The sequence below is a fragment of the Mastigoproctus giganteus genome, chromosome 7, assembly GCF_048544385.1.
Source record: "Mastigoproctus giganteus isolate SK-2022 chromosome 7, ASM4854438v1, whole genome shotgun sequence".
NCBI classification, from domain to species: domain Eukaryota; kingdom Metazoa; phylum Arthropoda; class Arachnida; order Uropygi; family Thelyphonidae; genus Mastigoproctus; species Mastigoproctus giganteus.
In genome coordinates, this window is record NC_143581.1 from 104769226 (window position 1) to 104796308 (window position 27083).

Genomic DNA, 27083 nt, shown 5'->3' on the forward strand with positions numbered 1-27083 from the left:
ACAATACGAGGTTGGGAATAGCCATGAGATAAAGGTTCCATTGGAGAAGAGACAATCACCAAGTTGTGATCTGAAGTGCCTAAAGGACATCTCACTTCAACCTTGTACTTAGAAGGGTTGTTTGTGAGAAAAGGATCACGCGTATTGGCTGATTGATTAGGATTGTCCGGTATTCTTGTAGGTAAATGAACAATCTGTGCTAGGTCATTAGTAATTGCAAAAGCCTAAGCATCTCGACCTGCTGGGTAGGTGTGACTAGAAAACGGAAGCCAGCTGGAGTTGTGAACGTTAAAATCACCAAGGAAAATTACCTCACTGTTAGGAAAGTTGGACTGGAGAAAGTCAAGTTGCAAAGAGAGGAAGTCAAAGAGCTCCAAGTGATTAGTGGAGTTGGGAGAACGGTAGAGACAACAGATGAATTTTACACAATGCGGTAGAGAGATTTTAAGCCAGAGAAGATCAAAGAGAGGAGATTGCAAATTTCCAAGTCTCTGACAGGGAATATCAGAACGGCATATGCACAAGTACCACCTTTGAGGCGAAAGGAATCATACAGCAAATAATTTCGACATCTGAGATGAGCAGTAATTGAATCAACTGATAACTGAGATTCAGTCAGAAAAAGTACATGGGGTTTGGAAGACTGCAAGTGGAAATGGACATCGTTGAGATTGGAATTGAGACCACATATATTTGTGAAATGAATTAGGAAGTCCTTGGGAGGTTTAGATCTTTTCGCAGATAAGCTTGCTCTATTATTTTGACAATTTGTGGTGTATTCAATAGTAAGAAAAAGTGGGTGGTACATGCTGTATGAAGAAATGAAATTTTTGGATATGGCGTATATGTGGTAAGAATATACCCAGATCCTTGACATAACGTGGCCTCGACAATGCTCCCCGCATACACACTACTCGGACTCCCTCCAGTCACTATCTGGCAGAGTAGAGATAGCAAGATTATACACTAGCTGATCCGGAAGCCTCCTAGAGAGTTACCAATAGGTTTGGTCCGGTGTACTATCTAGCGGCCGGCCGGCCTGCGAACACTGTTTTAGAGCTGTACCTGCGAAATGTAAGGAATATTGGATCTCGCCACGACATTCATCATAACCTCAAAAATCATCAATCATACTGCATGATGGAAGAGATAGGGAAGGGTTGGCCGGAACTTAGCTCTAGAGACTAAACATGGATTCCACCACTTCAAGCCTCCAATAAGCAAAGTGGTGGTATTTCACCGGTTGATGAGAGTCATCTACCACCTAGTACTGCCTGGTAACATTGAGGGGCGGCGTTCCTACATGTGGTGTGGGCGCCACACCTCGACCCCTGCTTACGTTGGTTCACACCTGGGTGGTCACCCACCATGTACTTGTGCATGAAGGTTATACCCAGGATTACTAACAGTCCCACCATCGTGAAGGTGCAAGCAGAGGATTTGGCCGTCATAGACCGTCCGGACTTCGCCGAAATTGGGTCCACTTGACTTGAGTGTCACCCGAATATCAGTTCCATCAGCATTTTAGACTCCCAGGTAGCAAGAACAGCTTGTCTGGCATATCTGAGAGAATGTCTGTGACAACCTCAAGTTATTTCTTTTGCTGTGAGAAATAACCACACACCAGTGACAATGGAAATCCTGTAAATATCTTTTAATTTCACTGAGGCCATGCAGCATAAGGTATATAACTTTGAATTTTCTTTCTTTTAGTGCTATAGCTTATTCGATAAACTCTAACTTACACAACCTACTCTTGAAAATTACAGCTATGTGACTGGTCATGACGCATTTATGTGAGCTTCTGACTAGTTCGACATTATTTTACTTCAGCTGAAACCAGAAAAATGAAAATACCACTCCACTGTGGAACAGCTGGAAAAAAATTTCTGCACTAATAAATCATTGGTTAATCTTTTCCATTAGCATTAGTAGAGGCATATGATACAAGAAAGCAAGCTTATGCAGCATCAGCCAAAAAAAAAAAAAAAAGACACTCCCATTTCACCCCTCCGTTCATTTGAAATACCTGTCCAGCTGAGCCTTACATTTATTTAGGCTATCAACTTCCACAATACGGGATGGAAGTCTGTTCCACTAACCAACCACCCGCTGGCTAAAGGCAAATTTCCGCACATCTATCTTACATCTGTCTTTCCTCAATTTGAATTTATGCCCTCTCAGGTGATTATTCTGAGCAAGAGGAAAAATTCCATCGGCATTGAGCATACTCACACCATTCAAGGCTTTATACACCTCTATCAGATCACCTCACTGGTTCCTAGTCTCCAGGTACTGTAATTTGCAAAACTTAAGCCTTTCTTCGTAAGAGCAACCCTTTGTTCCATTCACTAATCTTGCTGCCCTTCTCTGTAATCATTCCAGCAGCTCTACATCCTTCTTGAAATGAGGCCGCCAGACCTGTAAACAGTACTCAAGGTGTGGCCTGACCATTGCCTCCTTATCCCTACTAGAAAAATTCCTGTATATCATTGACAAGACACCATGAGCTACCCTTGCAGCCCGTCTGCACTGCTCAGAAAATTTCATATCTGCCTGCAAAATAATCCCCAGGTCCTTTTCATTCTCTACCTATGTCAGTGTAGTATCACAGAGTTGATACGTTGCTCTGGGGTTACTTTCCCATGTGTAGTACCTTACATTTGTCAAAGTTAAACTTTATTTGCCACCTCTCGGCCCATCTGCTCAACCTTTCCAGATCCTGTTGCAGCAGCAGCAGCATAGCGTCAGTAGTGTCCTTAACAACCCTGCCAACCTTTGTATCGTCAGCAAACTTGGACTATTAAGCTTGATATACCATCATCAATATCATTTATAAATACAGAAAACAACAATGAACCCAACACTGAACCTGAGGGACTCCACTAATAACATTAGTCGACGATGAGCTATTGTTGTGTTGTTGTTATTTGGTTTTTAGGAGCATTAGCAACTAAGGCCATATTGCTCCGGGATATGCGGTTGTCATTCCCTGACCTTTCCGCAACCTCCATATTTGGTGGTGACGGGCTCAAACCCAGGTCTAATCAAGAAGCGTGTACTACGCACTGCTGCTCCTTCACACCTGGCTATGGAGGCACCCCACGAGGAGCAGTGTCCATTGATTACCACTCTCTATCTTCTCCCTCTCAACCATGACATTATCCATAGCAGCAATTTACCTCCAATGCCACACTGCTCAAATTTGTGCAGCAGTCTTCCATGTGCAACAGTATCAAAAGCCTTTCTAAGATCCAAATATATAATATCAAAGTTATTCCCTACATCCAGTTCTTTTGTGACGATATCATAGTATCCAATCAAATTGGTCAGGCAAGACTTTCCCTTAACAAAACCATGCTGTGTCTGAGCTATAATTGAAGTCTTGTCTAGATGATCCTGCAGTGCTTTTTTAACCAGTGCCTCCATTAATTTTCCTGGAACAGAAGTTAAACTCACAGATCTGTAAATACCTGTCTCCCTTTGATCCTCCTTTGTGGACTGGCGTCACATTTGTGCATCTCCAGTCCATGGGTACCTCCCCTGAGTCCAAAGAAGCTCTCATAATTATGGATAAGGGTTTGCTTACTTCCTTTGCTGCCTCTTTTAATATAACTGCATAGATCCCATCCACCCCGGGTGCCTTTTTTATGTTTATCCTCAACAATTTCTCCTCCAATTTCCTCTCAGTTATTACAAAATCATCTAACTCACTGTCAGAGTTTACTTCACCTCTGGCATTCCCCTTCCTGAATAACTCCTCATGTGTGAATGTAGATGCAAAATACTCGTTTAGTTTGTTAGCTACCTGAGCACTATCCTCAACTGTTGAACCATCAATATCCAGTGGACCAATCTGATTCCTCCCTTTCCTTTTAGAGTTTACATAGGTAAAGAACTCTTTTTTTTTTTTTCTTTTTTTTTTTTATTTGCATCCTTTGCCAAGGATTTCTCATAATCTGCCTTCGCCTGCCTAACCTCCTTTGTAACTTGGTTACAGATGAACTTATATCTATCATAAGCTTCCCTGTCGCCCATTAATTTATATGTATCCCATGCATTTTTCTTCTTTGCCATATGTCTCATTAGTTCATCGACATCCATTTAGGCCTAAACGTTGAACAATATTTTCTTAGTTGCTATGTAAAGCCTAGTAACTTCCAAGATAAGTTCTTTGAATGCTTCCCATTTTGAATTTGCTGTTGGTAACATCATCAGTTGGTCCCACTGTATAGAATTTAAACACTGATGACTACAATGGTCTCAGACCATTGTAGTCACCTTTATGAAAGCAAAAACCTTTACCACTAATGGTAGTTACCTCTTTGAGTAAATCCCACTGTGATCACTGCCACCTAGTAGTTCCTTTATCTGCAGATTCTTAATGCATGAAGAATCACTACTGATAATCAGATCAAGAGTATTACTCCCTCTAGTTGCCTCCCGAACATGCTGATGTAGAAAACAATCATCCAATAAATCCACAAAAGCCTTGCTAGTGTGTGAGTGACCAACCCACAAATTCCAGTCAATATCTGGGAAATTAAAATCCCCCATTATAAGACTCTCTGATTTACTGGCCCACTATTTCCCCGTACAGTTTCTTATTATACTCATCAGAGTCATTAGGCCTATAGTACACTCCTACTCTCAATTTTGATCTCCCAATCCTTATGTCACACCAAACTGACTCGACACTGCACTGTCCAGCGATGTCAACTGTCTTCACTTCCTTGGATTTTATGTGTTTCTTAACTAATAGCATAACCCCTCCTCCCTTCCTATCCTGTCTATCCTTCCTGTACACATTGCACTCCCCAAATTCCAGTTCTGGATTCCTTATATCTGTGTGACACCATGTCTCGTTTGTTTGTTTGTTATTTGGTTTTTAGGAGCATTAGCAACTAAGGCCATATTGCTCCGGGATATGCGGTGGTCATTCCCTGACCTTTCCGCATTCTCCGTATTTGGTGGTGACGGGCTCGAACCCCGGTCTAATCAAGAAGCGTGTGCTATGCACTGCTGCTCCTTCCCACCTGTCTACGGAGGCGCCCACCATGTCTCTCATATCCCAACAATATGAGAGACATGGTGTCACACCATGTCTCTCATCTCATTTTGAGCAACACCTCAAAGTCATCAAATGTATTTACCAAACTCCTAGCATTGGTGTATACGCAAGTATACATGCACCAGTTCCTATTCTTAGCTACCCTAACACAACCCATGTGTTTACTTGTACCGCAATTACTCCCAGCAGTCTCTGAAATACTCTGCATCTTGTTTTCCAGGCTGCTGCTCATTCCAATAGAAGCAGTGCAAGAATCACTTTCAATTTTGTGCAGAGAAGGGCAACAAGATTGGAGAGGGGAATGAAGGGATCCTCTTACCAAGAGAGGCTTAAGTTCTGCAAATTGCAGTGGCTGGAGACTAGGCATCTGCGCGGTGATCTGATTGAGGTGTATAAAGCCTTGAATGGGTTGAGCAAGCTGAATTCTGATGCGATCCTTCCACTTGTTCAGATTACAAACCTAAGGGGTCATAAATTCAAATTAAGAAAGGACAGATGTAGAATAGATGTGCAGAAATTTGCCTTTAACCAGCGGGTTTTTAATTGCTGGAACAAACTTCCATCTGTTGTTGTGGAAGTTGATAGATTGAATAAATTTAAGGAGGAACTGGACAGGCATTTGGAGGGAATGGTGTGATTTTTTTTTTGGCTGATGCTGCATAAGCTCATACACTTGCTTTATTGCATCACAAGCCACTACTACTACTACTACCTCTGCCAGAGGATACTGTTAATCTATTAGTTCTTGTATCCCCCCCCCCCAATCTAGCAGTTTTCCAACCCACCTAACACTGCCTCGATAGCATCAGCAAATATTCTTGCATACTTTCTATTTGAGTGTATGCCATCCCTTTAGAAGGGATGGGATTACAGACCAGGCTGGAAAAAATTCTACCCCTTGAGCCTTGCACAATCATTCCAGCGCTGAATTGATTGACAAGGCTCTCATCATATACTCCCTCCTATCGTGTCTGGGCAGAATTGCAGACGCTTTCAAATTCAACCCTAATTCACAGCTTTTTTTCAACAGTGACCTGTACTTGTTAAGTAATTCCACCGGTCTCTTACTCTTAATATCATTAGTGCCAACGTGTACAACTATATCACCTATTGTGCCCTTAAAAGAGAACATAAACAAGAACTTACTGAGAGGAAGAAACAACAGATTAATTTCACACACTTGAAGTTTGTTTTCCATTATTATAACTAGTCGCACAGCTTGTCAGGTGCATGATTAATATAAGGAAGAAAACAACAACAAAGTTGCTCACTTGGCTTCCTGCTCTGTACTATACATTACTATTGAAAATGAAGCATGGCAACAAGCCCAAAACTTAGTAATCTTTGCTGATGTGAAAGAAACTGATTTAATTTCTTCCCAGTACATTATGAAAGGCAAAATGTCACATAAACTAATAAAGAACGTAAACTAATAAAGACTGTCTTGTTATAATAATTATTCCTTAAGAAGAATGTTTAATATATTTTTTTATTATCCATTGCAAAAGTATTTCTCTAAAATAAATCCATGATATTCTGACAACATTGTGACTGCAACTCTGACTTTGTTGTCATTTGTTCACATTTAACAAAACAATCTGTACATTTCAATCATTAGTACTATCTTTTACTCAATATGAACATTTAAAGGTGTGAATAATGTCATTACTGTTAATATTCATTGAAATTACGCTTCTCCAATACCATACATATCTAGTGGTAGAGCAGTATTGGAGCCTCTCTAAAATCCCCATCCTCACAATCCCTAAGGATACCAGATTTTAAGGAGTTGACTGTATAGTGAAAAACTTTGCATGTATATCTTGGAAAGTTTAACATCCTACTTCTTTGGCCATCTTACTGAAAGGCATTAACTAGTTTTGCACCAACAAGTACAATTAAATGGCTGCACATTACAGACAACAAAGTATTATACTGCAATCAATTAACATGCATAAATTCAGAGAATTTTTAAAAATTCCTATTTTAAATACATTTATTATTTTCTGCAGAAAGATAAAGATTAAGAAAAACAGTTGTTGCAAAAATATGGAGAAACTTTTTGTAACCCAACTATATTACAGCACTGAGATGGAGAAAGGGGCAAATCAAGTAAAAAGAAGGGATACCCCTCCCCAACACAAATCTGGAGTGTATCTCAACCACAAAGTTTGTGTGAAGGCAGTCTAATGGCACGAATCTGAATAATTATGGATAAAGATGAACTATACTCATATCTGTAGTTCTGCATCGCCGACCGGGCTAGCCGAGTGGGTAAAGTACCTACCCGGCAACCCAAAGGTCGCGGGTTCGATTCCCGCCTCGGGCTGGGATCAAAGTACTGCAAAAACCTTGGGAGGTGCAATATGGCCACAGAAGCCGATGCGCCAACAACTACAAAATCAATCAATCAATCAGTTCTGCATCAGAGTTAGATGCAAGCACTTAGTATCAGTGCACAGCACTCTGTGTCATGCAGAGCTGGTTTGTGGGCAAGCATTGAAAAGTCAAAATAGCTGGCTCAGAACTCGGACCTCAACCTAAACGAACAGGCGTCAAACAAATGGAGCACACAATTAGGCTGCAACTAAAATGGCCTTCTTCCCAAACCAGCTCTGTCAGCATTCCTCCTGCAAGAGCCTGGCAGAAGGAATGGAAGGAAATTCTGGCTGAAACCTACTGGAAGTTAAGGAAAGTAGCCCAGCATAGTTTCTATAACTTCCTATGATGTACTCGCATCTTTCTTGACAGTGACATACCAGATGATGGTGAGGGTCTATTACCAGCAAAGTACTGGAAAATCCCAAAGCAGCAGTTATATTTAGCTGGTTGTGCAGTAAATTGGTGATGTAATTGTGTGTGAATTTGCATTAAAAAGTCTTCATCTCTAAAGTAAAAAATAAAAATAATTACAAATCTCTTTTCACATTCCCCAGTTAAGAGAGTAAAAAATGAGTGCGGAAGTGAGTGAGTTTAAAGGAGAGACTGTTTTTGTTTCTGAATGTCCAGGCCCAAAAGCAAGAGATGACTGACTTTTGTGAAGTACAATTGGCTAAATTATCAAAATAAGAAAGTTGGAGGTACACTATATCAATTAACTGGGACTCCTGGAGTGGAAAAAACAGTGACACATAAAGCTCCTATAAAACCACGAAAGAGCTCCTTGAAAAATCAGTGAAAAATTAATAACTGCAAAAATTTTTTTGCAGTTATTAATTTTGTGATGGCCAAAGTCAGTCTTTTCATAATTTTGAATCTGAAATTGACTTAAAAGAATTAAATGGAGATAATATGGGCTACATTCTTCATTCAACTAAATGTTTGCATTAACATCTTCAAAACCACATTAATGAATAAATAGGGAAAAAATTTGCTAAAAAATCATTGTCATTGATAATCGACAAGCTGACCATGCTGAGTAATCATGTACATTCACATTTGTATTTGGAACGAACTTGGCAGTAAGAATATTTAAAACCACATTTAATTAATGTTGCATGCGATGGTGCAACTTTTAGAATGAGTAGGGAAGTGGGATAACCAAACTAACGAAGGAAAAAATTCTCTTTAATTGTGTGGTACTCGGCTAATCACAATGTAGCTGATTTAATGTGTCGCCTAAAGTTGTTTTATTGTTATTTGGTTTTTTAGGAGCATTAGCAACTAAGACCATATTGCTCCAGGGATATGCGGTGGTCTTTCCACATCCTCAGTATTTGGTGGATCACGGGCTCAAACCCCCGGTCTAATCAAGAAGCATGTGCTACGCACTGCTGCTCCTGCCCACCTGGCTACGGAGGCGCCGTCGCCTAAAGTGCCAGAGAATTAAAAGTGTGCACAAATACAAATTTATTGGATGTCGAACTCTTAAAAATGGCCAAATTTCAAGCTCAACTGATAACAAAAAAAAAAAAACAATTTCTTCACTACTTTTTCTGAAAATCCTTGACATGTTTCTACCGCAACAAAATACATGGGGCTTTGAAAGCAACATTTATCTGTAGACACAAACAGTAAGGAACAAAGCTGAAATACTGTGTGCCCACAGGTAGAACAGTACTTGGTGGAAAAAGCCTGGATCTGAATCCAATCAATGACATAAGGAATTTTTATTTAGATTGTTTCACAAAATGGCTGAGTTAGTTCGATCTCCAGCAAGAGTTGCATGGTGTTTTCTCCTGGAAATTTGGGTTTTTTCGTCCAGCAAACAGGCAAATCAATGACAGAATGCACAGAAGTATGTATGCGCGCGCACGCACACGCACACACAATTTAAATATATAATATATTGATGCCTCACAGCTTTAGTTACCTTGGTGCTTAGCACATGGGTGCATGCATGCATGCATGCACAGAAAAACATGTCCTAATGTAAGTGGATGTTGTGTCAGGACAGAACTTAGTAAAACGGTAGAATTTAAATTATAATATATCTAAATTACCACTCTTATACCATGTGGAATTTTAATTTATTTTATTTAGGTGTTACGTAAACTAATATACATTGAGTAATGTTAGTAAAATAATAAGAGGGGTTTACCTCAATATAGTACGTAGAACACTTCTGTATGATACCCTCCAGAAATTGAGTAATATTACAGGTATCTTGCCGATACCCATCATCAGACCTTCATGCTGACAGATTCCTCCTGTCAGATGCTCAGACCTAAATGGGCATCCATTTAGGTCTGAGCGTCCGGCAGGAGATGCCTGCAGTGTTCTTTGCTTATCCTTTTTTATTGTTTTAAATATTACAACCAGCAAAAAAAAAAAAGTTAGTAAACAGAAATATCAATTAGTATGTATATACATATATTACAGAATTAATTAAGCTATGCACATAAGCATACATTTATTTTTACTTTGCTAACCTGTGGAAAATATTCTTCCAATTTTCACATATTATTTAATTTTCTTAATTGGTAAGGTAATAAAGTGTATATTTGTGCATCACATATCTTTACTTTTATGGCTTGCGGATATTATTCCTCCTATTTTCGCTTATTAGAATTGCTGTTTAATAGAATTAAAATTCAATTCAAACATGATCACAGTAACCAGTGCTTATTACATATTGTATAGTGAACAGTATTTTATTATGGAGAGTCCATTATAAAGTGATTTGATTGTACAGTGAACCAATTGTGAAGTGGGGATCCACTGCATATTTTTTTTTTTTAAGATGAAGATGGGGGAAGGGGCAGTTTCGACTTTTCCTACTATCAGGAAATAGGCACTTTTTCATTACAAAAAAAAAAAAAAAAAAAAAAAAAAGTGCTGGGTTTTTAAAGTAAAAGCCATTTTTTTTGCAAATAACTGTGTGTGTGTGTGTGTGTGTGTGTGTGTGTGTGTGTGTGTGTGTGCGCGCGCATTGTATGCAAATCTGTTCATGCCTGTGTGCTTGCACAGCTTTTAATCACAGTATATCTATAAATATACACTATGTGACTTTCATTATTTTCTCCATACTCATACACATAGGAGAGTAGGGGGGAAATAAAAGTAATAAACAATACACCCTTTCTAGTCTTAATCTACCCTTTAAGACTTATAAATCATTTAATCCAAAAATTTCTATAATATAATTAATGATTATCAAATAATCTTGTAAGGTCATATTTTCATTTACCTATGCATAATAACTAAGTTTATCAGAGTATTTATCTAGGCATCAAGTTGTATTTTCTTCTTTAGAGGGGTATCTACATTAGGAGAGTTGATTTCTTAGTTTCTTTGAAACATGAGTTGCACCATATTTTAAGCACATCATGCTGCTGTGCTTCCCTACATCAGTGTACACTTCCAGTGTTTATATTATTTATATATTTATTTAAATAATATAAATAAATAATTTTTTGTAATTTTTATTTTTAAATTTTTGCTCATATGCAGTTGCAAATTGGCACCTCTTCAGAATTAATGGTCGCAGCTTGCAACTTCAACATTGCACACTTTTTTAATTTTACCAATTATTAAGTTATTATCCTTACTACTAGTGGAGGTAAGGAATGCAAGAGAGGGAGGGCAGCGGCGGGGAAGAGATAGAAAGATCATTATTTTACACATTCAATTGTACACCCAAATAAACTGAACAGTTTATTTGGGTGTACAATTGAATTCAGGAACATTAGACTAGAGGTACTTAAGCACTTATGTAGCAAGTGCTTAAGTGCTCATTTATTCATCACGTGCTCATTTATTCATCACGTAGCAAGTACAGACTCACTGAGATAGAACATCCTAGCGAGTCCATAAATCTTTATGCAGAGTTACTCAGCTAAGTCTTCACACCTATATCACAAGGATATTTAATTTTATTAGTATACATTTTATGTAACATTAGTTTTGTATGTTTAATTTCACTTCTGGCCAAAGAACATTATTTGTAATTAATTTTGAAAGTTTTATATATATATACAGTAGAACCCCGTTAATCTGGACCACAATGATCCAGACTTTCTGTTAATCCGGACTGGATTTTCAGTCAGGAGAAAAATTCTAACTATCGAAAAAAATATATTTCTGTTCACTGATATTTGGGAGGGGGTTTAAAATTTAAAACAGTAAAAAAGATTTATGTTTTTGATATTTTGATATGGTTGGAGATTTCAGGGAAGGGGAAACACATTTCATGATAATAATGTAAGAGCCCACAGAATTCCAGTTGTCGGTATTATTGAAAATTCAATAAGATCGTGTTCACTATCTGTTTATACTAGATTGTACTAACAGAAAAGCCTAATAAACAAGAGACTGCTAATTGTTTTATGGTTGTGACCTCCAGAAATCCGACCGGACTACGTGGTATGGTTGGAGACAATCGCAGAGTATTCTCGAGTGCTGGCCTATTCAGTTGACAGCTCAAGCTAGCATTATTGTCCACGCGTACACCTTACCTCAGTTCTTTAGTGCGATTTTTGTGTTTTTATTTATTTATTTTATTTTTTTGTGGTTTTGGAACAGAAGATGGCAACAAAAAGAAAGAGTGTTACCATATCAATGGAACAAAAACTGAACGCGCTTTTTTGCATTGATAAGGGGGAAAGTTTAAAAAAGATAACTCTTGATATACGGGTGGCAAAACAAACTGTTTGCAATTGGAAAAAAAAAAAAAAAGGAAAGCAATCAAAAACTTTTGTGCAAAAATGGTGGCCAAAGACAGCTTAGGAAATAGAGCTACCATTAAGTCTTTCTGGTGATTGTGTTTCAAGCGAAGAATTTAAAGTACAGTTTCTAAAGTTTATTAGTGATGAAAGTTTAGTTCCATCGCAAATTTTTAATGCTGATGAGACTGGTTTATTTTTCTAAATGTTACCCAAAAAAAACACTTGCTCTTCATTTCAAGGACATAAATCGAGTAAGGAAAGAGTGACATTGCTTTTATGCAGTATTATGGTCCAGGAATTTAAAGTTACTACTGTTAGTCATAGGAAAGGCTGCTAAGCCCCACACTCTTAAAAATATGAACTTAAATGTCCTCCCAGCTAAGTACACGTCACAAAAATCAGCTTGGATGAGCTCAGCTCTTTTTTAAAGATTGGTTTTTCATCTCGTATGTTCCCTTAGTTAAAAAATATTTAAGGGATCAAGGACTGGAAGAAAAAGCAGTTTTTGATATAGTTTTTGATATCCTTGATAATGCTCCAACCCACCCAGCAGAAGAACAATTGAGATCTGGCAACATCTTTGTAAAATTTTTGCCACCCGACGTTACTGCACTATGGATCAAGGAGTTATAGAGGCTGTGAAGCGACAGTACAGAAAGTTGATAATCTCACTGTTAGAACAACAAGCAGCACTTTAAGAAAAATCAAACTTTATGGACCTTCTTAAAAATGTCAATATAAAGACGATCATTTATTTTTATGCTGCAGTTTGGGACAAAACTGACAAGACTACCCTTATCAAATGCTGAAAAAAACTTTGGCCTGATGTTCCAATAGAAAGATCTGAGGAGGAAATGAATATTTCTTCAGATCCTGATGATGACAAGGATGTAATGATTTTGTTCAGTTATTTCAATGTCTAGGGGGGGGGGTTGTTCAGATGTAACAAATGAAGACATTGCTCCAGGGATAATGTGTGATAATGATTCAGGACATCAGATCCTCACTGAGGAGGACATCGTGCAAGCATGCTCATCATCATCGTTGCCAGCTAATGAAGATGACAACTCGGATGATGAAGTGTGTGAGGAAACAACTGGTCTGAATCAGACTGAAGCAACCAGAATGCTGGAGAAGCTACAGATTTATTTTGAGAGACAGGATGATGCATCAGCTGGTGAGCTTCTGACCTTGAAGCGGTTGTGAGATCATGCGGCCTGAAAGCTAGTTTCAAAATTAAAGCAAAAGAACATTGTGGACTATTTCAAGTAAACTTCTCGAAAATAGTTATTTGTTTTGTATTATATTATATAATATTTAATATTATATATTTAATATTCTAATTATATAATATATAATATTTGTATTATATAATATTTTTGTTCTACATTAAAACTTTATTGCTTTGTACACTATTTTGTTTACTTACCATATTCTTTAACTTTTTATAATTTTTACTTTAAAATATTGTTTCATTAATTTAATATAAAAACCAATTTAGTTAAAATACTGTTATTTAGTAACTTTAAATAAAAACTGGTATGTTAAAGACGCTTCTAGTTAATCCAGGACTTTCACTAATCCAGACAGAGTGTGGCCCCGTCAAGTCCAGATTAACGGGGGTTCTACTGTACTTAAAATCTAAAAGTCTGTTATCACAAGTAATAGTAGTAGAACTATTGGCTTAATCTTTGGCTGATTTCTTTAGCCAAAGATAAGAGTTACACTCTACAAATATTGTAGAGTGTAACTGTTTTAAGAAACCAATGTAATTTTACAAAAAATGTGAAATGTGTTAAGTTATTAATTAAAATATCAATAGTTTATAAAATCAATAATACCTATATTATGCTATTCATCTTAATATCTCTAGATGGATACTGGATATGATTTTATATATAACAGAAATGAAAACTGAGTTTAGCTCACCATCTTGCACTATTGGAGCAATATCTTTAGTTTCAGGCCAGGGAGAATTTTTAAAAAAACTCTCGGTAAGTTTCACAAAGCTGTATACATGAAAAATATACAATATATTATTTAGATTTTATAAATAATAATCATACAATATACATAAATAAATTTCCATTTATACTTGCAATATGGCCAACAGAGCCAGCTGAGTTTAAAAATGCATCTTTGAAAATTAGTTTAGCTAAAATTATTTGAAAATTAGTTTTGAAAATTACTCTGCAATAAAAATAAGATTTTTCTGTCTACAGAACATGTAAACACATGGCCATTAATCACATTGACTATATCCACAATATTGACCAACAACAAATTCTAAATGGGAAGCATTCAGGAAATAAATCATAAAAGCTACTAAGCTTCTTGTAGAAAATAAGAGTTACTGTTCAAAGCTTCACCATAAAAGAATGTCAGATGAACTGATAAGACTTGTGGCAGAGAAGAAAAATGCATGGGATGCATATATATTATCAGGTGACACAGAAGCCTACAGTTGATATAAACTAGTTCACAATCAAGCAAAAAGAGTAGAGTAGAGGTTAGCAAGGCAAATTATGGTCTTTTGGAAAAGCAAAGAAAAACAGCCAAGACTTCTTGACATAATAAACACTAGGAGAAAAATGATTAATTACAGTGGTCTCCAATATGTCAACATACATTAACTGTTGAGATTTTGCTCAGGTTGTTGACAAACTGAATAGGTATTTTGCATCTACATTCACATGAGGTATTCCTTAGAGAAGTGAATGCCAGGAGTTTATCAAATTCTAACAAGAAGATAAATTCTTTTGTGATAAGAGGGAGGATAATGGAAGAGGAACTATTGAAGCTAAACATAAAAACACACCTGGGATGTATAGGCTTTGTGCAATTATATTAAGGTAGGCAGAAAATGAGAGAACCTCCCCTCAATTAATGGAAAGACCCTGTGGATTGGAGGTGTGTAAATGTATCAAGAATTCACAAAGGAGGATCAAAGAGAACAAGAGTAACTGTAGATCTCTTAACATAATTCCTGTTCCGGGAAAAATAATGACATTTTTTTAGGCTGTGATGCGTTGGAGAATTGCCCCCTTTGGTTCTCTCCCGAGCCAGAGTACTCCCGCTACTCTGTGCACGTTGATTTGTTTCTCTAGTCTGGGGCATGATTTCTGTCTAAATACAATTTAATTAATTAACAATGAAAATTAATAATGCTAATAAATTTAATTGATTAATAGACTAGACTATACTATACTATACAATACTACACTAAACTAATGCAGTGATATGTATTACACTATCAAGTTGCACTATACCTTAACAATCACAATGTTAAATCAATTATATCCTTAGCTAAATACAAAACATATATATACCCAAAAAAGTAATTAAAACTACTTATTTAGTACAATTAAAACCCTACTATTCTTCTGTGCTACATTCACTTCCCAACTACTGGTTACTTACAAAATCACTAGCTAAATTTAAAAAATAAGCTAACAGATGCTACTAAGCCTATTTAATTTATTTAAAAAACACAAATTTATTAACATGTTATTCCAAATAATATTAGAATAATTTACATCACCTTACTCCAACATTATCCCAATGTAAACCGGAATAACAACTAGGAAGATAATGACAGAATGATTGACTAACTGAATAAAAGAATAATTTGTCAAAATAAGAAAGCTTATTTCTTTCTTGATAATGTCACATCTCGCCCATACATTATATCTAATAATGTTGAAACAGGGTTTTTTACCTCCCGACAACATCTCATTCACTTCCCAACTTCAAGACCAAGAAATAATTGCAAACTTCAAGCTGAAATACCAACAAACAGTTTTTAAATACCCGATTTCAAAACTTAATGAAGATGCAGAAAAAAGTCTGAAAGCTGTAACCTGAATTATTGCAACATGGAATGTAGTGAGCTTCTCTACAATTAAAAACTGCTTTCACAAAATGGAATTTAATTTGAGTGTTAGTCAATGTGAAGGTGACTTTGAAGATGCAAATGAAACAGCTGTACTTAATGGCTTGCTATTGACACTAGGAAATACTTTACTGAGTGATGATGAATACATTTCTGCAGAATCTAATGCAGTGTTTGGAAGGCACAAACACTGAAATACTAAGATTGAGGGCATTGTAAATGAATTTACAAACAACAGAAACTGAAAAGCATGAGGAGCAGTGGTTCCGAAATTAAATAATATGCCAATGCAATGTAATATCTAATTCATTAAAAGAATTCTCTGAGGGAAAAAAAAAAAAAAAAACTATAAATATCTTTTATGAAAACCTTAAACATAAAAGGTCGTAGAACTTAGAACAGTGCATGACTTGAATTTCTGCACATTGGAATTTCCTGCAAATGTATGTGATGGTAGGTTATTCCAGACCACAGAAGTTGAAAGGATAAATAAGGAAGAAGAAAAGTTGGTAAGTAAATGGATATTGAGAGGTTGCAACACCTTTGTACTGGTTGGGGGGGGGGGATTACAGATTCAGAAGAACAGTGCCTTTGGAAATATCTATAGAAAAGGCATACAACTGAAACAAAATGTCTATGAGACAGAGAGCGGAGAGACTTTGTAACAGATGGGTCATTAATTAACCACCTCACTGCCCGAGAGAGATCATCTAGCTTTGAGATCTGAGTATAATTGAAAGTAAGCATGGGAACTGTAGGCTCCTTTTGCAAGATATAAAGGAGGACTGAAGTTTAGAAGAAGTAAAATTAACTAAAGTTGTCTTTGCCCCACTGGAGAATTACCTAGAGATCAGAATTTAACACGTTAACTGCCAAACTAGTTTAACAAAAATTTTCCCCCCAGGGCCAAAAAATATTTAGTAAATAATTTGATTAGGAATTTGAAAATAAATATTGTAATGTCAGTGTTGTCATTTTTTTTCCACTTAAAATCTCAAAAGTCTTTTTTGTGTCACATATATGGCTGATATGGCTCAGTAAGTTACTTTATTTCTTGAAAAGCCATGTCCAGCCACATACGTGGCCACACATATGAAGGTCGTTTGTGATTAATTTATTGCACGCACACTGTGCAATAAACTTATCACAAACTTGTTGAAATAAGTTTGTCAGTATTGTTAAAACTTTTATCAAAACAAGTTCATTAAAAAAAAAAAAAGGGCAGTAGTGCACATACGTGATCACACATATGAAGGTCGCACTGCATTATCCATTATATTGTGTTGAGTTTCTTCACAACTTTTACAAATGTGTTGTAAAACAAACACTAAAAAGCAATCGCTAAAAGAAAATTACTAAAAGAGGAACTGAGAAAAACTGCTGAAAGTCTTAGTACTTCTGAAAAACATGATTTCGACTCAGATGATTCAGTAAAAGATCCTCACTGGGATATCTTATCAAAAATGTGAACTAAGGAGGAAATACTGAAACACAGGAAAATACTGAAAATACAGAAGAAAACAGCGATGAGCAAATTGAAACACTAAAGAACTTGAGATTGAAGCAACTGAAACATATGAAGTTATTGAATGAAATGAACACAAAGGATGCCAAAAAAAGATTTGATTTTATGGGTAAATCGGAACTGCAAATAGACGTAGCAAGAAATATTACTCATTTTGAAGTGTTATTCATTATTTTTTGATGAATTCATAAATCTTATTGTAATAGAAACAAACAGATATGCCGAACAGAAATGAAGAGTGGTCATCTTATTGCCCAGATTGTAATCGTCAGCCTTTCATGTGTTTTGGTTATAGCATTTTGGTCAACAACAAAATCTACATAATTTCTCATAGCACTGTGCAAATTTCATCAGATGTATCACCAGGAGCCATGCTTTTCAAAAATAATGTAAATTCCCATCAATCGACAGCACATGCAGCTCTGACTGAAAAGGGTGGGGGGGGCCTAATAAGATTGGGCAGTATTATTTCATCTTACTGGTCAACCAAATCTATCTGTAAAAATAATTTAGTAACAAAAATGTCTCACAACATATATGAATTGTTGTTATGCCTAATTCACTTTGTAATTGTAAAATTCGTATAATACAGAATTTTTAAATGATCAGCAGTTACTCGCTTATTTTTTCTCACAGCGCCATGCAAATTTCATCACAGGTATAACCAGGGACAACACTTTTCAAAAATAATTTTTATTCCCATCAGTACCATACAGCTGATACAGCTATGACTGAAACAGAGGATTTGTCAGCCATATATGTCCGATGCAGCGCCTAAAAAACTAATGGTGTCAGACATATACATCGGACGTGACAGCCAATGTGTTAAAGGAATTGGTGGTGAATATTCAAGAGTGCTTGTGTAGGACAAAGGGATCTCAAACTGAAAGATGAAATGCAATGTACCATCATCAGAAAAACTATGGATAGCATTTCCATTTATAGACACATCATCAGTGTCTATTTCGATTCTAAATTCACCTAATTCTGCCTTTATTCAGCAAAATTCTTAGACTTTACTTGTAACAACAAATTTTATACAAAAAAGAATAAGTAGAATACAAATAAATATATATCTCATATAAACACAAAAAAAGAAAAAAAAAGAATGAAGATTATAAGGCTTGAAATGGTGTTTTTTAATTGCATAAATACAAGTTGTGACATGGTATGATCATAAGTTCCTTGGTATCAAAATGAACACTGTACACTGTGATTTCTGATCGACCTAATCATCGGGAACAGGTGATTTTTCCAATTGTCAGAAAAGTTTCATTGTTGGAACATGTTTAGCGGGAGCAACCCTCAAAAGTATGCAAAAATAGAAGATGAAAGGAGAATGCAATGCTAAAGGGAAAAAATGCAGTAGAAAGTCAGTAGTCCAAGAACAAGACTGCAGCAATTTAAAGCAAAATGTGTGAAATGACTCGTGTGAAAAAATTTAAATTAGGCAAAGGGCAAAGAAAGGCCCATTTCCAACTTAATAATGCATCAGAAGATGAAGAATCTGGGATTTGGTAGTTGTGCACAAAAGCCACTTCTGTAAAAAAAAAAAAATCTGCCAATGCTAAGACTAATCTGTGGAACAGTGGGGGAAAAAAATCATGTGGTACAATCAGATGTTCTTTTTCTACTGTTCCACAGCCCACTATTGGCATTGGCAGCACCACTCAAATCCCAGGTTCTTCAACTCCTGATGCACATTTCAGTTGGGAATATCTTTGCCTAAATTGAATTTTTCAGCCACTTGATGCAAACCAGATCTTCTATACTGATGCAGAATTCACCTTAAATTGATGCAGTCTCATTCTTGGATTACTTCAACTCACAAGAAAGTAGTGAGTTAGGGTTAAATTTGAAAGTGTCTGCAATTCTGACCAGACACAAAAGGAGGAGTATGTGATGACAATCAATTCGGCCCTGAAGAAATTGTGCAAAGCTCATGAGGTAGAATTTTGCTCAGAGTGGTCTTTGCTTAGAAGGGAAGGAGGGATGATGTTGTTAGTTAAGAAACACACAAAATCTAAGAAAGTGCATCCAGTTGACATGGGCAGTGTTGAGTCTGTTTGGTGCGACATAAGCACTGGGAGGTTATTGTTATTTGGTTTTTAGGAGCATTAGCAACTAAGGCCATATTACTCAGGGATATGCGGTGGTCATTCCCTGACCTTTCCGCATCCTCCATATTTGGTGGTGACGGGCTCGAACCCCAGTCTAATCAAGAAGCGTGTGCTGACGCACCGCTGCTCCTTCCCACCTGGCTACGGAGGCGCCTTACATAAGCACTGGGAAAATCAAGTTGAAAGTAGGAGTGTGTTATAGGCCTAATGATGCTGATGAGTAAAACGAAAAAACTGTACAGAGAAACAGAGTGGGATAGTAAATCAGTTTGTCTTATAATGCAGGATTTTAACTTCCTAGATATACTGTAGACTGGAACTTGTGGATTGGTCACTCACATACTAGCAAGCCTTTTGTGGATTTATTGTTTTCTACAACAGCATGTTCGAGGGGCAACCAGAGGGAGTAATACTCTTGATCTGATTATCAGCAGCGATTATTCGTGCATTACGAATTTGCAAATAAAGGAACCACTAGGTGGCAGTGATTACAGTGTACTGATGTGGAATTTACTTAAAGATGTAACTACCATCAGGGATAAAGGGAAGGATTTTTGCTTTCGTAAAGGTGACTACAGCATTGCAGAGATTTTTTAAATTCTATACAGTGGGACCAACTGATGATGTTACCAACAGCAAATTCTAAATGGGAAGCATTCAAGGAATTATTTTGGAAGCTACTAGGCTTTTCACACCAACTAAGAAATACTGTTCAAGGTTTAGGCCTAAATGGATGGCAGATGAACTAATGAGACACGTGGCAGAGAAGAAAAATGCATGGGACACACACAAACTATCAGGCGACATAGATGCCACTATGGTAAGTATAAGATAGTTGTAATCATGTCACAAAGAACGTTTGCAATCACCATTCCACCAGTGATTGGTATGCCGATGGTTTCTTATTTGAGACTGTGGGATGGTGGCTGTTGCAGCTGTTAGTATCTGCTTTGTAATATATTTGGTGGCAGCGTCAAAAGCAGAAGATGTAATGATATCCTCATCAAAAGATTGGTAAATTTTATCCAGTTCACTTTGGAAAATTTCCATTTCGTTTTTGTTTCTATTTGTTTGGAATGGGTAGTTTGAATGCTACAAATCAGCAGAAAATGATCACTGTTCAGAGGATTGTCGCGTACTATGGTTGTCGCGTTACCATCCATTCTATGGTTGAATCGGAGAACAGATTGAGAGATTGGTAGCAGTGCTTGACCAGTAGAAAAATGGATGTAGGTGGATAAGCCAGTGTTCAACAGTGTCAGATTCTCTCTATCAAGTAGCATTTCAATAAGTTCACCACATCCATCTGAGACCAGAGAATCCCACAATGAATGATGTCCATTAAAATCGCCTAATAGACAGATTGGAGATGGTAATTGAAAAATAAGGTTTTCCAGATCCCGAAATGTGCATGGATGGTTTGGTGGAAGATATATCAAGACCACTGTCAATATGATACAGATAACTATACATGTGGCAACAGCTTCTAATAGTGTTTTCAAAGGAATGCGCCTGCAGGCGACTCGTGATTCCATGAGTACAGCTACTCCTCCATGGGGGATGCTGTTAGTTTCAGGTCAATCTTTTCTGAAGATGATAGAATTTTTGACTGAAACGGAGATTTTTGGTGTTAAATTTGTTTCTTGTAGGCATATGGCAGCAAGTTTGAAATAGTGAATTATTTCATAGGTATCGGTCAATATTGCTGCAAAACCCTCTGCAATTCCACTGTATGATTTGTTCCATTATTTAGTTTTGTGGGTGGAAGTTGAGTCTGTGTTTTTTGTGGGTGGCTTGTTTACATCTTTCGAGTTTTGATTTTTCTTTTCTTGAAAAATTACAGTGTTCTGAGTCATTGCTTTCTTCCATATCGTCATCTGCATGTATTTCAAGCAGATCTTGTCATCTTCTCATTATAGATGAGATTGCTTCGCCTCAACAGGATCTGATTCTGCAAATTATCCACTGCTTGACAACAGGGAGGTCTTTGGGATGGAACTGTTAGTGGTGTATTACTTCATTGGTCTACTACATTTGGTGGAGATGGATGCTAGACCGAGAGGACTGATTGAGCCCAGTTGGAGACTGACGTGTCTGGAGGAATGGTCACTTCCGTCTGACATGCTACTGATTGGTGACTGTAAGTAGCAGCAGAAGCATAGGTGTATTTTGGCATACTTAATTTTGCTTGTTTTCTTGCCTCTTGGTAAGAAACCTTATTTTCAATTTAATATTTTTGTATTTTTTTCCCCAACTTCCAGAGGTCACAGTCATTGGAATATGCCGGATGGTTGCCCTTACAGTTTGGACACTGTGGAGTCGATGCCTTACATTCTGTTTGTGTATGAGTTTTACACCCACAGTTTGCACAAGTTGCATCTCCACGGCATGCTATCTGGGAATGGCCAAATTTCTGGCATTTAAAACTTCTTAGAGGGTTTGGGATATAGGGCCAAACACAACAGTTTAAATATCCTGCCATGACTGAAGATGGCAGGGTTGGAGAACTGTAAGTTAAAATTACACTCTGGGTAGAGACTAAATTGCCATCTTTTCAGATCATGATCCTTTTGCCCGAGTGACGTTTTGTTCTTTAAGTTCCTGTTTCGTCTTCAGGGACATTCAATAAATCCCATTCAGTGATCACTCCCTTTGAAGAATTTAGGGTGGTATGTGGTGATTTGAACTGGGATTCCAATCAAAGATGTCAGACGTAGTAGTAGTTCAGAGTGTCTAGAATTGGTGGTCTCTATTAACTAATCTCCAGATCGAAGACGTTTCACCATTTTTGGTGAACCTGCAGCATGTTCGAGGCATCTCTGAATGATGAAGGTAAAGAGCTTGCCGACAAATTGCGCTGAAAGAGAATGTATAATCAGGAATGCTGATAATTCCTGTCTTCCAGTATCTTTCTTCATTCTCTTTGAGATAGAGAAGTCATGGTCAGTATCGTGATTGTCAATTTGTTGAGAGCTCTTTGGCTCTAAACGTGGAAATTCATTTGTTTCCATCTCTTCTCCTTTTAGCCCTGAGGGTTGGTCCCCCCCCCCCCAGGTTACCGGCCCACCACATGGAGGTAGCAGCAGTGCCACCAGTGACAAAGAGGTTGTTTAAATTAGTAGAGTTCGTTAGTAATAAATATAAAGACTAAGAAAAGAAAGATGGATTTACTTTCTTGGTTCTTACTTTTGATCTCTAAAGTGTAGAACCACTTCAAGTAAACAAAAGAATAAGCACACTAGAAAAGAAAGAAAACTATATCATTTTAGAGAGCACTCTATTATCACAGTATGAAAATCGCTTGGAACTCAGGGGGCCATGCTGATGGGATTCTTCCTCTTGCTCAGATTACTAACCTGAGAGGACACATTCAAATTGAGGAAGGACAATTGCAGAATACATGTGTGGAAATTTGCCTTTAGCCAGCGGATGGTTGATAGTTGGAACAAACTTCCATCTGCTGTAGTGAAGATCAATAACTTGCATAAGTTAAAGCAGAACTAGACAAACATTTGGAGTGAATGGATGGGTGAAATGGGAAGGGTGTTTTTTTTTTTTTTTTGGCTGATGCTATACAAGCTTGCTTTCTTGCATTATATGCCTCTACTAATGCAATCTCCCCTTCTACAAAATCTTTGTTTTTCCCAGAAATTGTCATTCTATTCAGTTTCCCCATTTGTTCAATTTCTGACAATACCCCATTTGCCACTGTTTCCAGTTTTGCTCTCAGTCCTCCTCCTACTATTATTACTAAGTCATCTGCATAAGCAATCATGTGAACGTCCTGAAATTCTTTCCTCAACTAATCTTCTAACACTGTTGCCCACACAGTCGAACAAAACTGATCCTTGTAGACGTCCTTTCAATACTTTTCTTGTTACAGTTTCATATTAATCCCTAACTGTCACTGATCTATCTCTGAAATAATCTTTAATTACATTATAGATTTTTGAGGAACATTTAGCCCTCAACATCATTAGAACCACTCTCTCAACTGTTATTATCAAATGCCCCAGCAAAACATATAAAGATTCCAGTCATGTGCTTAACATCTGCATCTTCTACTATATTTTTAATGATATTAACACATCTTCTGTTCCTTTCCCTTGAGTAAAGATGGTAGAATTTTTGGAAGATTTTGTTCATTACAATAGTTTACCCATCGTATCAGCATTCTCTTGTAGACTTTACCCAAATCAGGAAATAGGTCCATATGAGTTTGGCTCATTTCTTGGTTTCTTTGGGGGACTTTAACAATGTTTTTAATAGGGCATCCTTCAATGGTGCAGGAAACGTCATCCTTCAAACACACTTTATATATCCCTAAAAGATGGTTTGGCCATTTTGCCCACATTCGTTTTATCACTTCACCCAGGATCACATCCATACCAGGGCATTTCCCAAATCTTATTCTTCCTGTTGGCTGCTCTTATTCTTCCATTTTGAAGGGCTGGACAAAATAGGGAGGGGGGGGGGGAATCACTCTTAGTTAAGAAGCATATTGGCCACTGGAATTGAGTCAGTTCGGTGACATAAGCATGGAAAATCAAAAATGAGAGCAGGAGTGTGTGTGTGTGTGTGTGTGTGTGTGTGTGTGTGTGTGTGTGTGTTATAAGCCTAATGACAATGATGAGTATAACAAATTACAAAAAGAAATAGAGCAGGCCAGTAAATCAAAATGTCTTATAATGGGGATTTAAAATTTTTCAGATATTCACTAGAACTTGTGGATTGACAAATCATACACACTAGCAAGACTTCTGTGGATTTATTAGATAACAATTTTCTACAGCAGCAGCATGTTAAAAGTGCTACAAGAGGAAGAAACTCAATAGGGCTAAGTTTTTTGCATTCAACAAGTTTTTCCACTATACGGCTTTTTCTTCATGGGAAAATCTGGCTTAGCTGGATTTCCCTGTGAAGGATAATGTGATATGTGCATTTAGAAGAGCATGAGGATGGAGGTTGTGCAACTGATCTAGGTCAGTGTTTCCCAAACTTTTTTTTGCTCACGAACCCCTTTCGGCTTCAAAAAATAACCACGGGTCCTCTCATCCTTGCTCGTGTAAATATAGGGTGTCCAGATGATAGGTATCCAAAATTAAAAATTTATATCTCAGAACTGATTTATTATATGTTTACAAGCTACCTTTTTCAGACTGACACAAAAAATAACTGAATACTAAACTGTCACTATTGAGTATACATTGAATTGTACCTCAACACCATTCTTCGCTAATATGAAGAATGGTGTTGTTTCTTCGTCTCACAAAGTCCTTTAAAGTTGGGCGTGATTGTAGATAACTGAATTCTCATGTTGGGTGTGACATCCAGTCTGTAAAGATATTTAGATTTTGTTGCTGCATATCTTGAAAATCCAGCTTCGCACAGATAAGTTGTGAGAAATGGAAGAGATTTGAGCAACGCATATTTAGGCACCTGTGGATATTCTTGAAGAAGACTACACCAGAATTCAACCAGAGAAAGTTCACTGAATTTCTGTTTCAAACTAGTATCAGATGTAATATCCATCAAACACTCGTAATTTTGTACAGATATACCATCTGATTTCTCTGAAACACAATGTATTTCAGACCCGGGTAGTGTCATTGGTAGAAGATGGGAAGTATTTCTGAAACACCTGTTGCAAACCATTTAAATGTTGGACAATTCTACCATAAATAGTTTCTTTCAGGATAGATTCTCTTTATACCAAAAAAGTCATTCAGAGTTGGAAAGGATTCATACTGCCCTTTTTCTATGCATCTCTTCCAAAATTCAAGTTTATGTTGAAAAGATGCAATTCTGTCCCTTGTCGTGAATATTGACACGCTCTTTCCTTGAACATGAGAGATTTAGTTCATTAATTTTTGTAAAAATGTCTGCTAAGTATACCAATTTCTGCAGCCAAGATGTATTTACCAGTGAGAAGGATAAAATAGGTAATCAATAAAAAAATAAATATAAATTTCCGAGCAAAATTCAAAAACTTTAACAAGAACTTCCCCCCTAGAAAGCCACCTTTTTTTCTGTAAGAAGAAGCTGTGCTGTGTATGTATGTTCACTACCCATTCCTTTGCAAAGTAACTTAAACACTCTCTATTAAGTAGCCTAGATTTAATGTAGTTCGCTATCTTTTCAGCATCATCCAACACAGTTTTTAGGTATCTTTCCATAGTTTTGGTCATAAGCACTTGCTGATGGATCACACAGTGACTACTCAAACAAGACAACACCACCTCTTTGATAAGTGCAATCACCCCTGCTGTTTTTCCTGTCATTGCTCTGACCCCATCAGTGCATACATCAACACACTTTATCCAGCTGATTTCATGTTCTAGCATGTAACTATATATATGACATTAAACATTTCTTCTCCAGTTGCGTGACTTTCAAGAGATTAAGCAGTCAATCTTCCTCGATTTTGTTCTGGAACAAGTAACGTACAAATGTAAGTAATACTGCTAGCCCTGACATGTCTGCTGATCTGTCAAGTTGCAACGAAAAAATAAAGCTGGATTTAACTTGTAACACTGACAGTTTTTCTATAACCGCTGAAAGATCTTGAATGCAACATTTAACAGTATTATTAGATAACTGAACTGTTTCAAGTTTCTTTTTCGACTGTTCACCAAACACAAAAGTTGCCATTTCCACCACACATGGCTTAATTAGAGTTTCTGCAATTGTATGCACTTCTCCTGCAAGTGCAATATGGTAACTTGTCCTGTAGGAGGTCCTGATGACGTTCTCATTATAAGTTTTTGAATTTGAATTCAGGGTGATTAGTATCACAATGTCCATGAACTTTGGCAGGTAACATGGAATTATTTGATAACATTTTGTTGCACAAGAAGCAAAGAGCATCAGAGGCAAGTTAATCATCTGTATACGTAAACCCTAAAGACAAATAGGAATCACTGTACTTCTGTTTTTTATGACTTTCTGCAGTTCTAGAACTGCCAATAGTGCAAGGCAACGTAAAACGTTGAGATTCAATTACAACATCAGTTACACCTGTACTTACTGTAGTAGTACTTGACTGTTTACTTAAACTACATCATTTTAGCCGATGATCCATGATAAATAAAATACAAATTAACATTAATGTTACTGCACGTTATTTCGTTGACACTACTGTAATTATGTTAATGCCATACGAACATAACTAAACTGAATATACAACTAAACTGAATTGATGATCACTTATGATAAAAGTCAGAGCTAGAGATTACTAACATCTCTATCAGGTGCAACAATGCAAGTTTGTTAATATAGTTAATTAATATACATAATAATATAGTTAACATAGTTAGTTAATATACATAACAATGCATTGCATGATTTGACCCTTCATTAAACTGACTGA

At 36.9% G+C, this 27083-nt stretch overlaps 1 protein-coding gene across 1 annotated transcript in view; it reads right to left on the reverse strand.

The window, feature by feature from the left end:
- Positions 1-27083, reverse strand: part of eIF3l (eukaryotic translation initiation factor 3 subunit l) — a 425669-nt gene that overhangs the window by 340119 nt on the left and 58467 nt on the right. Inside the window, exon 4 of the mRNA XM_090377051.1 lies at positions 14107-14186. Within this exon, the coding sequence (XP_090233177.1) occupies positions 14107-14186 (80 nt within the window). The remainder of the gene's footprint in view (positions 1-14106; positions 14187-27083) is intronic.